Source organism: Caretta caretta, chromosome 4 (assembly GCF_965140235.1).
Source record: "Caretta caretta isolate rCarCar2 chromosome 4, rCarCar1.hap1, whole genome shotgun sequence".
Taxonomy (NCBI): Eukaryota; Metazoa; Chordata; order Testudines; family Cheloniidae; genus Caretta; species Caretta caretta.
This window is the reverse complement of record NC_134209.1, coordinates 133,315,959-133,334,591: the sequence shown is the minus strand read 5'-3', so window position 1 is coordinate 133,334,591 and position 18,633 is coordinate 133,315,959. Positions and strand designations below refer to the sequence as shown.

The window sequence follows — 18,633 nt, the reverse complement described above, 5'->3', positions numbered from 1 at the left end:
ATCAGGTTTTTGTTTAAATATGTATTATAAAAGATAAAGTTGCAAAACTTGAGATTCTTATAGTCTCTTCACACGCAAGTCCCGCTTTTGTAAGGAAAGCAATTTTGTAGTTTCTGCAAAAACTACACCTGATAGTGGCTATAATTTTCCTTTTTAGATAACTCGGTTTTTGTTTTGTTTGCTTTGTAGAGACTTGAAGCCTGAAAATATTCTCCTTGATGACCGTGGTAAATAAACATAAACTTCTTGGCATGTACACTAAAAACGTATAAATGTATTCTGAGTACAGTGCAAAGAAATTTAAGGGGGTTTAGCAATTTCTCTATAATACTAGACATAATCAATAAAATATTAGCATGCAAGTGTGCTTATATGAGTGGGAAAAAATTAGCTGTTCTTGCTTTACCGAAAGTAATAGAACACACTGCAATTTCATTCTTTGATTCTTTCAGACAGCTTTTAGTACTGGACCTAATGTAGCTAATTGAGGTCTTCACAGGGTTGACTGGAAGACAATTTTACCTGAATTCTGCAAACAAGGATTCATACAGGTGTGCACAGTAGCACAGATTTCCCCCAGGAGTAAAAGACTTAGTCTGAGACACTTACAAAATGGGACATCATCATTTATATAAAATCTATTTTTATCACTGTCTTCTCATTTACAAGAATTTTTTGTGAAAGACTAGTTTGTATCTAGGATCTTCCACTTGTGTGCTAATTTATATATGATATTCTTCATTTTTATCAGTTGCTTCTAAATGTTCTATGCAAAATTATGTAATATTCATACTGCAGTTGAGCTTAGAGACCTGTACTGAGATTGCCCTACTATTCTAGGCACTGTACAAACATGTATGAAGACACTGCCCCTGTCCTAAAAGCTATCAAAATGTGTTTTCTTTATCTTATTACTAAAGCTGGTTTGTATTTTCCACTGAAAAAATCATTTAAATGGAAAATTTCCAATTTCTACTGAACTGATTTTTTTGTGTGTGTGGCAAAATTTAGATTTTTGCCTGATTATTTTGATTTTTATCACCCAGCACAAAAATCAATTAGTTTGTTAGGAATAGATCCAACCCAAATAAAAATATTTTGGTTTGTTGAACTGAACTAAAATATTTAATTTTGAGTCAGTTCAACATTAAGCTGCAACTACCTATGGTGACACAGTATCTCGTGAAAGTAGTGGTTTGGGTAATTTGTGTTGCTCCCATTTTTCCCTATGGAATTGGCTCCGTGGGTGGACCCTCTCCGATGATGCACTGTGGTCTCCCCTCTCACCAAGCAACATGGTGCCTTATGGGAGTTAAATGAGTGTAGTGTATTAAAGTAGCTGTAATCTGATTAGGGAGCCTGGCCTATGCAGAGGAATAACGGCATGACGCATCTGAATTACAACTCCTTGAGGCATTGCAGAACCATTGGCTGATGCAGTTTAATGTTGAACTGACTTGAAAATATTTAATTTAATTTTACACTTTCAAAAATTTTTGATTTGGAACTTGTTCTTTGAAAAATTTTGATTCAGTATGTGAAACAAATGTTGAAATATCAGAATTTCCTGTGGGATGGATATTCTGGTTTTCACTCTGTTCTACTTATTACAATGTCTTTGAGAGGAAACTGATAATTGTGCATAGTCTTTCTCATGTAAGGAATGAAATGGAGCAAGCTCCAGTGTTCTGCTAAGAAGTCAAGAAGCTTAATACAGTATAATAAGACTTAAATATGATACGATATTGCCATTCCTGTGGCTGCTGAATAAACATAGGAGTTGAAATGGAAACTCATAAAGCCTATTCAGCCTACAGTCATGTTTTCATGTGAAATATTCTTTTCCACGCTCAGCCACAAATTTCTTGTGTGAACTTGAGCATATTAGTTCTGTGCCTCATATTTTTCCAATTTGTTAAATGGAAGGAAAAGACCACACAAACGTGTTTTTTGATGAAATTGATTGAAGAGCTTATGGCTATGTCTCTTGGGGGGTGTGGAAATTACTTCAGGATCACGTAGTCTGTCAGGGGTGTGAAAAATCCATACCCCTCATAGATGTAGCCATACTAACCTAACCCCCCTTATAGACCAGCGCTAGGTACACCGAAGAATTCTTTGGTTGAACTAAATACTGCCTCTCGGGGAGATATACTATCTATGCCCATGGGAGAAGCCCTTCCATCGGTGTAGGTAATGTCTTAGGCCTAATAAGTGATTTTTTTTTTTAAACTTTTTTAGGGGGGATGGAGGGTTAAGGATATTATGGAAATCCCATATATTTGAAAATGCTACTATTTCATTCCTTGTTGAATTTGTGCAATTAATTTCAATGTAAATAGGACACATCAGGATTTCAGATCTTGGATTAGCTGTGCAGATCCCAGAAAGAGAAACAGTCCGAGGGCGGGTTGGAACAGTTGGATACATGGGTATGTAAAATGTCTTTAACTAGCTAAACCATACAAGTGAGGTCGATTACACTTGCTTAATTATAGGTGACTCTAGAATACAGAATCATACTGGGTTTGATTTGGTTTTGGGACGTTCTTAGTGTGAAGAAAGGGTACAGTATGTGAATAGGTGTGTCATGCTGTCTGTAATGGTTCCAGCCTCTGGGCAGACTGTCAAAAAGCAGGGCAGACTGTATATTATATAATTAGATTTCACCAACCCGGTAACAAGTGTGAACTACTAGCACAATAACCAGTCTTACTATGCAGACACAGACAGTCCCCTTGGGCATTCCAGTCTATCTTGCCACCCAGGCAAGTATGTGATAGATGGTCATTTTATACCAAAAATCAGAATATTCAGGTTACTTCCAGTCTCAAAGGACTAGTCACTTACCTCAGGTCAGTAGTCTTTGGGCTGAGATCAGAGTACAATGCCTGTAGTTAATCCTGTAATAAACTAACTAAAGATTTATTAACTAAGAAAATAAGAGTTTTTTTTTAACAAGGTTAAAAAACATGTACAGAAATGAGTTAGTCTTAGGGTTAAAAAGGTACTATAAGCTTCTATAATAAGCAGCTCTGCATGTCCTTTCAGGCTGACCCATGCCAGGCAGCATGGGGATCTCTTGCTTATGTTTAGGAATATTTGTCCCTGAGAGTCCAGACAGCATAAAAAAATCCAGTTTCTCCTTGTCAGGGATTTTTATCCCCCCTCACCACAGAATCCAAGCTGATAGGATAAGCGCTCCTGCACATAACCTCTTTGTGGGCGGGTGGGGGGACAATTGACAAAGTCTGTGTTCCGAAATGGCCCATTTGGATTCAGTAGTCCTTCCAGATGGCCAGGAAATAACACCTCTTGGGGTAAACGAATATTTCACACATGGTAATGCTTGTCTCCTGACTGTGGGAAATTTACAGTCCTAACAAATATTTTTATAGTTACAGAGAAAACGTTTAAACGTTACCTTATAACATGGGATACAGATATAAGTAGGATTAATGCATGCAGCATCCTACAAACATTCCATAAAGTCTAAACGCATTGTTATAACTCTAATATTTATTCTGATAGTGCTAACAAACAAGTAAGCAAGGCTGGTTTCCGGCGATGCACTTGAAAGTGTTCAGTGAGGCTTAGAGACGTTGGCATGAGCTGGCACCTGGTCTGCCAGCTTCACAAGGTCATGTCTGATAAAACTACAAAATTAAATTTTATATGTAGCCATCTCAAAAAGTTAATTATTCTGGGTAAAATTTTCAAAAGCACCTAAATCTCATTGACATTCAGTTAGACTCTAGGCTCCTAAGTGCATAAGTCACTTTTGAAAATGTGGCTTGGACTCCTAAATCTTGGGTGCTTAGCTTGTGAAAATTTTATCTTCATTTAAAAAATGGCTTAAGGCTCATATTGATTTAGAAAAGAAGCAATTAAGGACCTACAGTTAGCTGAGCAAAAGAGCCCTTAATATGGGAATAAGGACTTTCTGTAATTCTGGATATCCACTATTACTGTACAGTCTGTTTTTAGGCAGAGTGCAATGTTAGCTTAGTGGATTTGTTTTACTGATCAAATAATGGAAAACAACTAAAACACATTAATCTTTCTATTTTTTTATTTTTGGTAGCTCCAGAAATCCTCAACAATGAAAGCTATACATTCAGCCCTGACTGGTGGGGCCTTGGCTGCTTAATTTATGAAATGATTCAGGGACAATCACCATTCAGGAAGCGTAAGGAAAAGATCAAACTGAATGAGATAGACCGAAGAGTGAAGGAAGACCAGGAAGTGTACTCGGACAAATTCTCAGAGGAGACAAAATCCATCTGCAGGATGGTGGGTGAAGAGACGTAGAGGTTTGGAAATTAAATTTCTAACTCTTTAAAGAGCTGAAATTTTAAATTTTAGTGTCTTTATTATGTTGGAAATTTTTCATACTTCATGGCTTAGGTGACCTGCATAGGTTGTTTTCATCTCTTTTTGTGATTAGAAGTCCATAAACAATTCCATGCTGTTGTTGTCAGACTTAGGAACTGAGGACTTCTCTTAATGCTTGAAGGAAGATCATGTTTGTTGCAGCGTAACTTACAAAATGGTGCACTTTATAGTGTGGTAGTCCATATCCTCAAGCTAAACCACAGTTTGAACATAGCATAACCAAGGGCAGAGTTAAGCCTTCTCAAGACAAAAACCCTGGGATTTAATATGGGGAAGATGTGATAGAAAAGCAGCATATTAGTTCTCTTGTGTAAAGAAAAAGACCACATAATAGGACAGCTTGATTTTTTTTTAACCTTTATCGACTGAAGTAAAATCCAGTTAAATGTGGTAGATAACATGCAGTTACACAGTTGAAGAGTTCTTTAGAAAAATAATATTTATAATATATATCTGTTCTGGTTGATTTACAAAAATGTCTTGTCTAGAATTACTAAGATACTGTACCAATTTTAGATCTGCATTTGAGAAAAGCGAGATATGTGGCAAAGCATATATGATCACCAAGCATATAAACATAAGTATGTAGTTTAATGAGCTGCTAAGCTATCTCTATGGGTAGAATCTATAATAATTAAAAAACAGAATGTTTTTAATTTAAACTAGTCTAATGAAAATACTTTAATGCTCTTAAGCCACATATTTCAGATTTCCAGTTCTTTAAAAGTTAACATTTTGGTACAGCTTTCAATTGCAGATTTCAGTAAGCAAAGGAGCCAAATAAAACTAATATATATTTTTCTATTGAAAAATGCTGTAAAGATAACTTTTAAAAGGGCACGTATAAAGGACGAATTCAATGATCTGTTTACTATGTCTGTGCAGTTACTTGCCAAAGATCCAAAGGAACGATTGGGGTGCACTGGAGATGGAGCTGCTGCTGTAAAGCAGCATCCCATTTTCAAGAATATTAACTTCAAGAGACTGGAAGCAAACATGTTAGAACCTCCGTTTTTACCAGATGTAAGTAGATGAGACAGATGTCTAGTACTTAAATAGACACAATATACTTCTATGCTAATTAAATCAATTTGCACTGGAAAATAGGAAGGGTGCAGAAGCTAGTTATTATCTGCAAAAGGGGTTGAATAGGGAGGTGGCAATATTTGTAGATGATTGACCTGAATTTTGTGCAAAGACTTAGGAGAGCCCTATCTCAAGAGAGTCCTAACAAAATTATTTAAATGGGTAACACAATGCAAATGTAATTCAGTATTGTTTAATGATGATATTTAACTGTTTATATGGCACTTCCTTTTGTAAAGGGTTTTGAGATCCATGGAATAAAGTACAGCTCCAAGGGGCTGTGAAGTTGGTTCCCCAGCTCTTTAAATCACTACTTCCCCTATCCTGACAAATGAAGGTTGGGCACTGAGAAACATCTCTGGGATTGGGAGTGAGTGAGCAGAGCAGGAGTCAACTACCACAGCCTCAGGAAGTGAAAGGGAGCAAGCTGCTATATTACTTCCTTTGTCAGGGCTTCCCATGGGTCCTAGTGACCATTAATTTTGCTGCTCTTGGTTGCATGCAACTCACTGGGTGTCCTTTCATGACCCCCTAAAGGTCTCACACCATTGGTTAAGCTGTACTAGTCTAGAGGGTGTAGTGGTATCCTTTCGGTGTTCAGGTAAATAAATAGTGAATAGGAAACAATGTGAACTGAAGATTTTTTTTTTTAATTGCCCAATTTTCTCTGAAAATAAAAATTATCTCAAAGAAGCAAACATTGTTTCATATTGCAGCCACGTGCGGTGTATTGTAAGGATGTCTTGGATATAGAGCAATTCTCCACAGTAAAAGGAGTGAACCTGGATAATACAGATGACGATTTCTATTCCAAATTTGTTACAGGCTGTGTCTCAATCCCTTGGCAAAATGAGGTACTGTACTTTGAACAAGTCCTGTTTGTGTTAGTGTAACAATAATGAACATTTAAAAAATACAAAACGGTTTAACTTCCTTATCAGACTTTATAATGAAACTTCCTTTTTACTTCAAGCATTTGCTCCAGAATGTTCCCAACAGCCCCACTGATGATTTGACAGGAGTCCAAGAGCCACGTGTAACTTGCATAAAATTGAACAGATGGAAGCTGCACCACCCTATGCTTTAGTGAATGCTGCCTAGAAAACAATGGCATCCGCTACAATGAGCACATTTCTTGTTTTTACCCTGTCTCTGAAAGATTTCTAATATTATCATTCAAAGCAGTGGGACCTGAAGGAGTGCCATTCAAAGTACAAAAAAATAAATGTACTCAACGTTAGCTGTTTTTACAGGCATCTCAAATAGATCTTACCTGTGTATTCATGTTGAGAACAGCCAAGAGCCACAGTGTAGAACTCTGTGGACTCTCCTTGCTGTAGGTTTTCAGAAAAGCAGTTATTACTTTAGTCAAACATTACTTGATATTGCTTCCTAAATAAGTATTCCAAACTGACTAATGAATGAATTCATTTAGGACCATATTTAGAGTTAATTCGCCCTACCAATGTGGTGGGCACCCTGGATTGATTGTAATTAATGAGATTTCATATGCAGCTTCACCTGCTCCAGGTTAGGCTGCCCTGAAACAGGGAGAAAGAGATATCCATGTTTATGTATCTGGCATGGATTAAATCCAGTTCCAGTTCCAGAAGTTGTGCATGTTGCAGTTTGGGCAATGGAAATGCAGCAGCAAAGTGTAAGAGTGTGTGTGTGTGTGTGTGTGTGTTGGGGTGGGGGGATGTGGGGTACGCTTATATGAGTGCTTTTATGTTATGGTTCAAGCAAGAATTATAGAAAGCTGGTCTTAGTTTCTTCACATAAGGGCCCAGATATATGGTTATGCTGTGTCTGCTTTTTGCCTGATCACTGTCACAAAGGAGCCATAAATCCAGTGGACCGGCCTGTGCAATAGAGATCGTGCGGCAAGGAAAGCAGCTGTCTCCGGCTGATCCCTGGCAGCCGTGCTGGCTTTTGGGGACTGAGGATAGCTAATTGTAAAATAAAATACCTGTTAGGTTGAACAAAGGTGGTTAAAGCTACTTTGTGTCTTCCTCTATGTGGCCCTGGTTCAGCAAAGAATCCAGTTGTTATGCTGGCAACTTGCCATTAGCCCACCGGCCACTCTTAACTTACATGAACTGGAATAATGTCTAGAGGTCTTTATATGACTGAGTTTTTCATTTGTATCTCTTCTCTTTCCATCTAGATGATTGAAACAGAATGCTTTCAAGAGCTCAATATATATGAAACTGATGTCACCTTGTCAACAGACCTAGATACGAGCAAAGATACTCCTAGACCAAAGAGAGGCTTCTTTCACAGACTTTTCAGGAGAGGGGTAAGAGTACTGCCTATGGCTTTTTGTTTTTCTTATACAATACAAATAAATAAATATATATATATATATATATATATATTACATATTACTTTTTTGCCTTTGCTTTTTAAATTAATTTAAAATGTTTATCAAATTATCATCTATCACTATGCATAAAAAAGGCTTATAATGGAAAAAAATCATCAAAACTGTAGATTGGACTAAATGTCGATGTCTGATATGATCACTGAATGGACAGTGACCCCAAAGAAAAAAATGTTAGGAGACAAACATCAGGATATTTTAAGGGTGTGTAGATTTTGAGATAAGTTGTTGTTCACTGGGAAACCCATGTATAGCTACATCATCTCCCAAACAACAAGTTGACTCCACTTCTAAGACCTAATGTTTAATAAATATATTAAAATATCTTAAAATTGAGCAATCTTTAGGAATTGTACCCCAAAATATTTATCATAAAAGACATGAGAAACATAGTTTGTCTTAATATAGTCTGTTGCATATAGATTTGAACGATATAGGCTGTTTGTTAGTGTGTTCCACATGCAGACCAGCACATACAAATTTGGAGTGAAATTGTTTTGAGAAGGATGAGTTCATCCCAGTAAAAAACCATAGAAATAATGTTGGCTTTCAATAGAGATTTAGTTATTTTAAATTGCTAGGAACAAATCATGAAGCATCTACAATATAGCTGTGCAATATAATTGCATATTAAACATTTTTGTCATCAGTTGGGCATTTGAATGTTGGTGTGAACTGACCTTTTGGTTACAATAAAAAAGACACTTTAAGCAAGGAAAAACAGAGTACCATTTTTAGAAAATATATTTGATCTGTACCTATAAGAAAATTTCCAGTTTGTTTTTAATGTAGGAATGATGTGTTACCCGATTATACGTTATTCAGGAATCTAGTCTTCTTTGGATGCCTATGCATGAATCCCATTTAAGTTAGTGAGAGCTAGATATCTACACTGAGGGAAGACTATACATCTGCATTATTTTGATTTGAAACTGTTTCCACTGAATGTGAACATTCAGCTATTCATATGAAAAATATAAAAGAAGAAATATTTTAATACCTACACTGTCTGAGTATCAGAAAATCCACTGAGGCCTTAAAACATAGAACCAAAATATGTAGGCTAATTTACACAGTAATATGACATTTTGTTACTGATTCATCCAGTACATTTGTCTCTGGCTGATATACAGGAGACTACCTAACAAAATACTGTTTTCAGCTTTTGCAGGCACTGTGCTATCCCATCTGGTGAATGAAAACTAATTTGCAAATGTACCAATAGTTCCTAGGCTAGCATGGTTGCAGTCAAAATGTTGGTCTTTTGACCACAGTTTTACTTTGCATTTTTATTGCTGATTATAATTTTTCTTTTGCCTAAGCTATCCTCAAAAACTGGGCTTTGTATTGATGAAGAATGTTTGCAAATGTTTTATGGGTTGAGGTCCTTCAATTGGCTATGAAATACTGTTTATAAATCTTGTCTTCTATTACTGACTTCACAAGGAAAGAATTAAAATAAAGTTAGACTAAGTGAAAACTGTCTCAGCTTTGGTTTGAGGTGCCTGCTGCTTCCTTTTGATATCCACAAAACTACTTATTTAGCAGAAAAATTATATGGACTCTATTTAAAACAAACAAACAAAAAAACAAATAAGCCACAAAACACCATATAGATATGCTACTTATCTAACTAAATAGTGCTACTTATTTAACTAAATGCAGCCATTTTGTCTTGTCTCTTTCTCAGGTCTGTTTTAAATCTGGTTACATTGATGATGAAGAGGAGTCCTCTAGACTCTAAATCAGAGAATTATAGTCCAAAAATAAAAGGATGAATGAACTCTGAATGTTTTTATCTATGTAAAGTGTATTATAAATTTAAAAAATTATGTATGGGCTTTCAGATATTGTATATTTGTACTTTAAAGTGTTAAGATGTATATTTTCACTAAATCTTTATGGTAAAAAAGCCATGAGTGCCACTTAAGTGTAAGTGTGTGATATATTATGTATTTTAACTGGAATGAATCTGGAAATACTTAAGGGTTTTAAAGTACAGAAACTTATGCTATCTGTGATATGGATGTTACTTGGCTTTGGGGATGATTTTGTTGTTGTTCCTGGCAACTCTACTGAATGGCACTATGTTTCTTATTCCTCAGAATATTATTTAGGTTTGTTCTCAACAGTAGACTTGTTATACTGATTAGTATTAATATTTCTGGTGTTAATAACACTTCATTTCTGTTTGCTGTTAGATTGCACCCTAATGTAGTTCCCAAGTCATTTAAAATGAAACGGCAAGGAAAAGAAGGAATGAGTTCAGTGCACTGTGACCGGTTTCTGTAAAATACTTTTTAGAAGTTTGGATTTAAAGACTATTTGTTTGTCTCAAGTAGTTCTTGTTTTGTATATTGTGTGTCATATGTATTGCCTTGTTTTTGCAACAAACTTAATTTCTGCAAATGTTGATATCAGAAGCAGTAATAGATTTCTGACCTAAGTATGTGAAAATATATATTCCCCCATTTATCAGAAAGATAAATCATTTCTCTGTATCTTGCCTTTCTATTCATATCTTTGTCACAGTGAACATAACAGGAATTCCAGATTTTTTTAGAAGTAGTAATTTATGATTTTGGTCCATAGCTTTCCCCTTCCCAACTTTAGATATAGCTTATCTGAGTAAGGCCTTTGTCTACACTGGAATCAGAACCATGCCAGCTATACAACTTGACTATGTTTTGAATATTTCATGGTTATTGCTAACAGGATTTCCCTAAGCACTGTGGACAGAACTTTTTTTCCTGCAATTGTTAGCCAACTCCATGCTATAGGCTTTCATTTATAGCATGTGCTGGTAAGTCAGAATCACGAAATGGTATGATCTGATCTACCACACAATACCTCCTTGCTTATTGCTATTGTAGATTCTTACATTTTGATGACAGCGTTGACTGTGATCATGACTACTGAGTAAAAATAAAACTAATAATTAAGAATTTTTCTGTATGAATTCTTAAACACATCAAAAAAGAATAATTCCATAAGAAACAAGCCCCACTGATATTCTTTCATAAAGGTGGAATTGGTACTGCTGCCTGTAGATATGATTGTTCAAGACTTCCCATTCTAAGACACAGTATTTTTGTTGCTTATAACTTCGCCAACTTTTAACCTTCTTGGTTGAACCTATCCAACTCAGATGTCTGCCTGACTCTTTCTATCTACCTACTAAAATTGTTCAGATGTTTCTAAGATCACATTAAGATCCAAACAACACATTTTGCCCATGTTATAAATATTCTTACAACTGTTTCATTGAGAGGCTGTAGTGTTTCCACACGTTGGATCAGGAACTTGAAATCTGGGCAGCGCAGTTTACCCCAGAGTCAGGAATGTGCCTTTGCCATCCCCAGAAAAACTTACCCACATTTGACCAAGTTATACGCCTTTGAAAAATTGAAGTTTGTGCATGCTCAGAGACTTCCTTGACAGCTAAATTTTCTGAAGATTCCATCTGCGCTGAGCATGCTCCATTCCCTTCACAGCTCCTGTGACAACTGGACTGCATATATGACATTTGCACAGAGCAACTGAGCATGCTTCAACCCAAGGCTCAGAACAGGACTTTTCCTGCAAATGCTGCTCCTGGCTGCTGGGGGTAGTTGTAACCCGTGGGCACATGAACTGAAATCAGGGACACTCTCCTTTGCTCTCAATACTCCCATTGCTGGCACCCAGTTAGTATGAGAAGTAGAAAATGGCCACATTGGAATGCACAGAAGTGGGAAATGGGGGCAAGAAGGAATGTGAGGGGGTTGCAGGAACCAGAGGCTTGGCGAAGCAGAGGACAAAGGGGACAGGAGCCAGGGGACTGGAGTGTGGATAGACTCAGATGGAGAATGAGCATGAGCTGGGATGGTGCACACAGGAGCAGAGGGAGACAGAGAGGCTTGGGGTATAGGAGTAAGGGCATAACCATTGGAGAATTTGGGACCAGATAGAGAACAGTGGTTTTGCTTCTCTGATTTGATTAATATAAATGTTACGTTAAAACTTCTGGTTTTTAGTATAGTGATACAAAGGTATCATTAACAATGGTGGACGTATGGAGTGAGGTATGGACTTAATAGCAGTTTAGAGCAAGTTGGGTAAGCATACCACGTCCCCAGCCTGAGAGGTTTTAAATGATGAAACCACAGGTATCAGCTTTAAATAGAGTAAAGAAAATAGTATATTTTTATTTGCCATGCATGTCAAGCTCTCAAAATCAAATAAGATACTATCTTTTTTATATAGACAATACCTTAATTAGGAAATCAACTACTATAACACCCTTACTCTATCTGATCTAAACAAAGTTATATTTCCATAACACAGGACAGCAGCTAAGGAAATAAGAGTGTTAAAAATGTTGGAGAACTGAAAGATTTGCAGAAAGTACAACAGTGACTTATAACTATCCATAGTAAATAGCAAGTGACATCAACATTCTCAATAATCTGAGTTCTTAGCCATTACTCACCTAAGTTGGGAAAACAAGGCAAGATGCATGCAAGGCTTCCATTGACTTCAGTGGGACCTGTGCTCAGGCACTCCTGCAGAATTTGGACCTTGTGGTGTAACTAAAAAAGTATCTGTATGAGCAAAGTTTCAAAATTAGGGCAATTGTAACCTAAACTGTGCTTCTATTCTCTCAGTTCCACCAATTAAGAAAAAAAAAATTGCAGTTCCTCATTCAGACTGACAGTTAATGACACCAGTTGGCTGGGAGGATGCCCTGCCCACTCTTGGGCCTCCCTCAGAGAGAGAGGCTATGTTTACAAGCAATCTTTCAAAAGAATTGGCTGTCCTGTCCTGTTCTAGTTTTTAACATCTCAATCAGATGAACATTACTGCTACTTCCTACTGCACTCCCACCCACTGATGTGTTCATTCTTAATATGGACCAACACATACCTACTGTAAATTTGCTCAAAAAAGGAAATATTGTTCACATTTGGGCAAACAAGGAAAATTTAGTTTTTAATCATAATTGTTTAAACCTTTGGCACCTGTGGAAATTTTAGGCCATTGGTAAAGAGGCATTCTTTTCAAGCAACAGCATGTTGTTTTTATAAATGGGAGTTTTATCTAAAGTCTAATGTTTTGAGCAAGGGTCTAACTGTCAAGATTCCTGGGTTTTATTCCTAACTATGTCAGAATCTAACCTTTAGCAAATGACTAATCTGTATAAACCTCTCTAAAATGTGCATCCTATCTACTGTAAAGTAGTGTTGAGGTCTAACATTGTAATGCTTGTGAGATCTGTGGATGGAAGATGCTATATCTCATTTTATCTGAAGTGAGAAGTACCATCTTTTTTTCCTTATCCCAAAGGCTGCTGTGTCTTGTCAGATAAATTGTCAAATTTTCATAGCTTTCCAAATGAGCATCTCTTTCATTTACCTAAGCAGTAAATTAAATTTATTTGAGCATTCATTAAATTTCTTTAACTTGTGTGTTGTTGCACTCTTATTGTTTGCAAGGTCCATTTTAAAATATATATTTATAGGGCCAAATTCACTAGTGCATTCTGGCTACTATACGCCATTCAAGCAATACAAAGCAGCTGAAAATCTGGTGTAACTGGCCACTTAAATTGGGTTTGCAGCTGCTTTGCATTGCCAGAGTGGCATACAATGGCACAATCGTACTAATGAATTTCACCTACAGTGAAGGCTGTATTTTTTGCCATGAGGCAGTCATAGGTTTTTAACATTATATCCATGATTTCTGAGGCTTGTGGATAGATGGATGTAACAATGAACAGTTGAATCAATTTTACTAAGAACTTAGAGTCGTCAAATTTAAAACTTCATCTGTAAAGGGAGGTAGAGACAGATGGAAATCCAATACTATCGAGGAACCTGTACAGTGCTGCTGTCCCTCCTGCCTTTGCAGAGACTAGCAAATTGTGCCATAAAGGCAGCATTTAGAGTCTCTTGCCTGCCCATCTTTCCATGCTACTTCTGTGCACTGAGGGCCTGGTCTTGTGCCATTTAAGTCAGTAGAAGTTTTATTGTTGACTTCAGTCGGAACAAGGTTGGGGCTCTAGTGGGCAAGCAAGGGGAAATGGTTCTAAACGGGTTTTACTCTTCTGTCCTGTTTCTATAAACACTTATGCATATGCTAAGCTTCATTACTCTGAATTTCCCCACTGGGACTGCTCAAAGCTGTAAAGTTAAACATAGGCATAAGTGTTGCCAAGATTAGGGCCTAAATCACTTTTCAGTGTGTTTAAATTGACATTTTGTGACAAAAGACATGAATTTGTCTTTTTGCCTCTTATGCAGAGAGCAGTCTGACTTTTGTATCATTTATCATGGCAGAGCACTAGCCTCAGCACTTTATATAAGGAATTAGTAAACTAAAACTGTCACCATTGCAAACATCTAAGATAGTAAAAGTAACTAAGACGACATAAAATATGACAAAATACTAGTGAACAGATATTGCCTAATATAATTCCATTCATGAATTAGAAAGTCACAAACCATAAGTATAAATGTAACCCGTTTACATATGGTACACTGATATCATCTTCCTCTGTTTATCATTAGGTAGTAATATTAATGTTCTCATTGAATTTCTTATTTTAACACTTCTTGGAGGTAAATTTTGAAAAGCACTGAAGGCAGAATACTCATGGTGTGATAAATTACTATTTTTTTCTGTGAACTTTGCCTTGATTCACAGCTCACGCAGTACGTAGAACTTCATGACAAAGGAAGGAAGGAAGGACTGAAGAATTCTGTTTGTTTATATGAACGTGTCCCTTTAGCTTTTACTGTGAAGTTGTACAAAAGCCAAAGCAAATTCCAATCTTACACAGTTGTAGATTAGGAGTACTTCCATGTAAAGCTAGTATACAATCTCCAATTCAAAACCCCTGTGTTACCCCCAAGGCTATAATAATGGCAAGCTAAGGATCTAAAATACTGGGCCTGATCGTGCTCTTATATTGTGTAATTGATTTCAGTGGAGTTACACCAGTGTGAGAACACAATCAGTCTCCTTTTGTCTTTGTTTTGTGTTCTCTAGTGTTTGTTCCTGTATGCCCTTAATTTCTTAATGTCCATATGTTAATATACATGTTTAACTTGTATTTTCAAAGCAGTGAAATAATGTGCTAGTAACTCAGAAGTTTTCATTATCCTATTCTGTGACCAACAAAATGGAGTCTTCATGTCTCAGGCTGTTTTTGTTTCTATAAAGAGTTCTTCAGCTTCTTTGTTGTTAGTTGTTGATATAGCACTATATGTCTGTGTTCACAATATCTATACAAAACTCTCCATTTAAAAAGCACTTAAAATTACTGCACCACAGTATATGAAAAAATTGTGGTATTTCAGGCAACATAATGTAGTAGCTATTGGTGAATGCTGCGTATTTTCCTCAAGTTAGTTTTAAGCTTTAGTTATGCAGCCCTATTCCCATATATGAAAGAGAATTGCTTTAGTTGGCTAATTTGAGAAACCAGTTATAGACTTTCCAGAAAATTATACATACTGAAGGTGATTCTTAAAGGGTGCAACTAATTAAACTGTGCCAATTGGTTCCAGTGTGGTATTTGTTGTGACTGCATTATAAATGCTGAATCCAACTTTGCGCAGTGTAAAGAAATTTCTCATTGTGTCACTAATGAAATCAAAAAGTACTGTTCACAAGATTCTAGAAACATGTCAACAGAGACATTAGATCTTTGTTTTAGTTCTGTAACATGAACTTAATATTAAGCGAGCAACTGTATGAAGAGCTGTATTTGTTTCAGTTTCCAGAAAAACTAGAGTAACTTTCTTTTGTTACATACTTGACCAATCAGCACAACAGCTCCTTCTAATACATTAATAGAAACAGCATTAAACTGAATTCTGGTTCTGTCTGACTTGAATGATCTGGATGCTTTCTGATGGTAATGTTATCTCTTATGAATGTCTGCACAATGTCCATATTTATTGTATTGTCCACATGGAGTAACTTACTAAGTTTTCAGACTAGCAGCCGTGTTAGTCTGTATTCGCAAAAAGAAAAGGAGTCCTTAGTGGCACCTTAGAGACTGACCAATTTATTTGAGCATAAGCTTTCGTGAGCTACAGCTCACTTCGTTGGATGCATTCGATGAAGTGGGTTTTAGCCCACGAAAGCTTATGCTCTGATAAATTGGTTAGTCTCTAAGGTGCCACTAGTACTCCTTTTCTTTTTACTAAGTTTTGAACACTTGTAGGTAGCTCTCCTTTCTTCTTTGCATAATGATGCTAATGTATCAGAATTATTGTTCAAAGTATAACCATTTTCATTGCTAAATGTGAGCAACGTAAGTTATAAAAGTGTCTTCCAACCACTAAAATGTTCTTGTATCAGCAGCTTTATGTTCTATCAAGCATTTTTTATGACTGAAATAAAAGTAAAACACTGCCACATAAACAGATCATATGTCTTGTAGTTTCATCTTTTGATCTATGTAATGAGTCTTTCATGGGAACCAAGGTGGATAAAATAATAATTTTTAAATCAATTTTTATTTAAATCCATTTTAATATAATTAGATTTTTTTATTTACATATTGGTAGTTCTTTAGCAATTTAAGATATTAAATTGGGAAGAAAGTGAAGTGAATGCTGTGTACTTGTTTGGTTTCCAATTGTTAGTAGAATTTCAGATTTTAGATTTTTTTTTTTTTTTACACTAAGGAAATTTCACACTTAAAATGCTCATTTATACTTAAAAAAAAAACCAAAAACAAAAAAACCTGGTCTTCATGAACAGCCTTGCTGTGATAACACTACATGTTCATACTTGCTATAGTTACAACTAATATCACCTTCCAATATATTAAACTTCCACAAGTCAAAAAAGTTAAAATTCTTCAAACAGGCTTTGCTTCTCCAGCAGGGTTTATAGTTTGAAGTCAGTGGGATGCATGCTCCTAAATTACTTATGTGCTCTTGAAAATACGGGTATAAAAGCCTTACTTTGAATATTTTGGCCAATTTATAAAAATGTTAACAATAATTTTGTTAATGGATTGAAAGTGTAAATAACCTTTTTGTTAAAAATTATGCAATGTTGGTCTGAAGTGACAAAGATTTTTATGTCACTCTGAGTATGCCTAAACTGCAAATGAAGGTGCAATGATTGTAGTGCAAATACTCTCCCTTGCGGTAGCAGCCACAGATCTGAGGCTGAGAAGGAGTGGGGGGGGGACTCTCCCTGGCAGCTGCAGCCCTAGATGTGGGAAAGTCGCCTCTTTCTCTGGCAGCCGCAGCCCTGCATGTCCCAAATTCCCCCAAACCCCTCTTCTCACCCCTCAGCCCCCTATTCCCCCCAAGGCCACCACCTCACCTTACATGTGTGTCTTCTCCAGGGTCCAGGTACCTAATTAGTGGAGGCACGCCTGTGCAGCTCCACTAATTAGGTGGGTGGCCCTTCATTTTCTCGTGTGTGGCCATTCAGGTGTGCACCTTAGCGGGCACTTCAGATCTGCAGATCACCTAAGTGGAGCTTGCGGACCACAGTTTGAGAGCTTCTGGTCTACACATATCTATCTACAGGGAAGAAATATTTAATAAATGTCTCTTCAATCTAGCTGAGAAAGGTATAAAATGATCCAGTGAGTGGAAGTTGAAGCTAGACAAATTCATGCTAGACATAAAGCATATATTTTTAACGGAGAGTGTAATTAACCATTGGAACAATTTACCAGGTACCACAGTTCAGTGTGCACCTGCAGTAAATGAACACAAATTCCTTTCTAAAATTATCTGCACCTCTGAAAACCTTGCTTTGTAATGAAGAGAAGTTAAATAATGAATGGACAGAACTAAAGAAAATTTTATCCCTAACTTCAGATATAGTTCTAGAAAGACTCCCTGGAGAATCTTCAATCTTGTGTTAAACATCTTTCTCAGAGAAGATGAAAAGGCTTAACTTGTGTAGTGTGAAAATCTATTTAAAAATCTCTTTTCTTAGGAGGTGGAGCTTATATTAGCCATTTAGCTTTCCTAATCTAGGCAAACTTCAGCAGCTAGTTTTCCAAAAGCTGCATACAGCATTTCAGATTTTTATTATATTGATTAGTTTTTCCTTACTTTTTCTATCTACTTTAATTTGCATAATCAAAAGATTTCAGTTAATTGGGTTCAAGCAACCAGTTATATTAAAGCCAGCAGTTGTAACTGTATGGAAAATTTAGTGCAACAATACATTGATTTCTCCCCCACCCCCCAAATTAGATTTATATGGATAGAAGTATTGACTTAAAAAAACCTAGTTCACAACAGTAGGTTATAAAGTTAGTATTAATTAATTTTGCACAGAAGAACAAAGGTACCCTTGACACAGAAAATTATAGGAAGAAGAGGAGCGCCTTCATGTAAATCAGAGTACTTGGAACAAGTTTTAGCTTCGGAAAGCCCACGGCTGAAGCCCAAGTAACACTGAATATGTACAAGGATGAATGATGCACAAGTAAATAGGTCTATATGAATGCAAAATGTCATGCTGGCGTGAAATACAGTTGTAAAGTCCAGTCTTAATATAAACCTAGTTTAACTCTAACCTACATCTGTCTCAAAACAAGAGGTTGGAAAACAGAAAAATGGGACCTAATTCAGATGAAAATATTCTGTGTGCCAATGCGTCACTGGTTCTTTTCAATCTTTTGAGTTCTTGTAATAAATGTCTCCTTTCAGCCTATGTCAATGTCTTTTTTTCTGTAGTGCATGTGCTATTAGAGTGGAAACGTGGAGAAACCTAATTGGTTTTTCCATTTCAACAGAATA

At 36.4% G+C, this 18,633-nt stretch overlaps 1 protein-coding gene and 1 long non-coding RNA gene across 6 annotated transcripts in view; one reads left to right on the top strand and one right to left on the bottom strand.

Annotated features, from left to right (window-relative positions):
- Positions 1-16,280, top strand: part of GRK4 (G protein-coupled receptor kinase 4) — an 80,049-nt gene extending 63,769 nt beyond the window's left edge. For both annotated transcript variants that reach the window (XM_048849073.2, XM_048849072.2), the window contains exons 10-16: positions 190-227; positions 2,343-2,432; positions 4,085-4,293; positions 5,281-5,418; positions 6,198-6,335; positions 7,649-7,780; positions 9,555-16,280. In XM_048849073.2, the coding sequence (XP_048705030.1) occupies positions 190-227; positions 2,343-2,432; positions 4,085-4,293; positions 5,281-5,418; positions 6,198-6,335; positions 7,649-7,780; positions 9,555-9,608 (799 nt within the window). In that variant the 3' untranslated portion in view covers positions 9,609-16,280. The remainder of the gene's footprint in view (positions 1-189; positions 228-2,342; positions 2,433-4,084; positions 4,294-5,280; positions 5,419-6,197; positions 6,336-7,648; positions 7,781-9,554) is intronic.
- The window catches only part of LOC125636233 (uncharacterized), a 57,593-nt gene that overhangs the window by 36,612 nt on the left and 2,348 nt on the right, over positions 1-18,633 (bottom strand). For all 4 annotated transcript variants that reach the window (XR_007356517.2, XR_012668211.1, XR_012668212.1 and 1 more), the window contains one exon: positions 12,336-12,447. This is a non-coding gene — a long non-coding RNA (uncharacterized LOC125636233). The remainder of the gene's footprint in view (positions 1-12,335; positions 12,448-18,633) is intronic.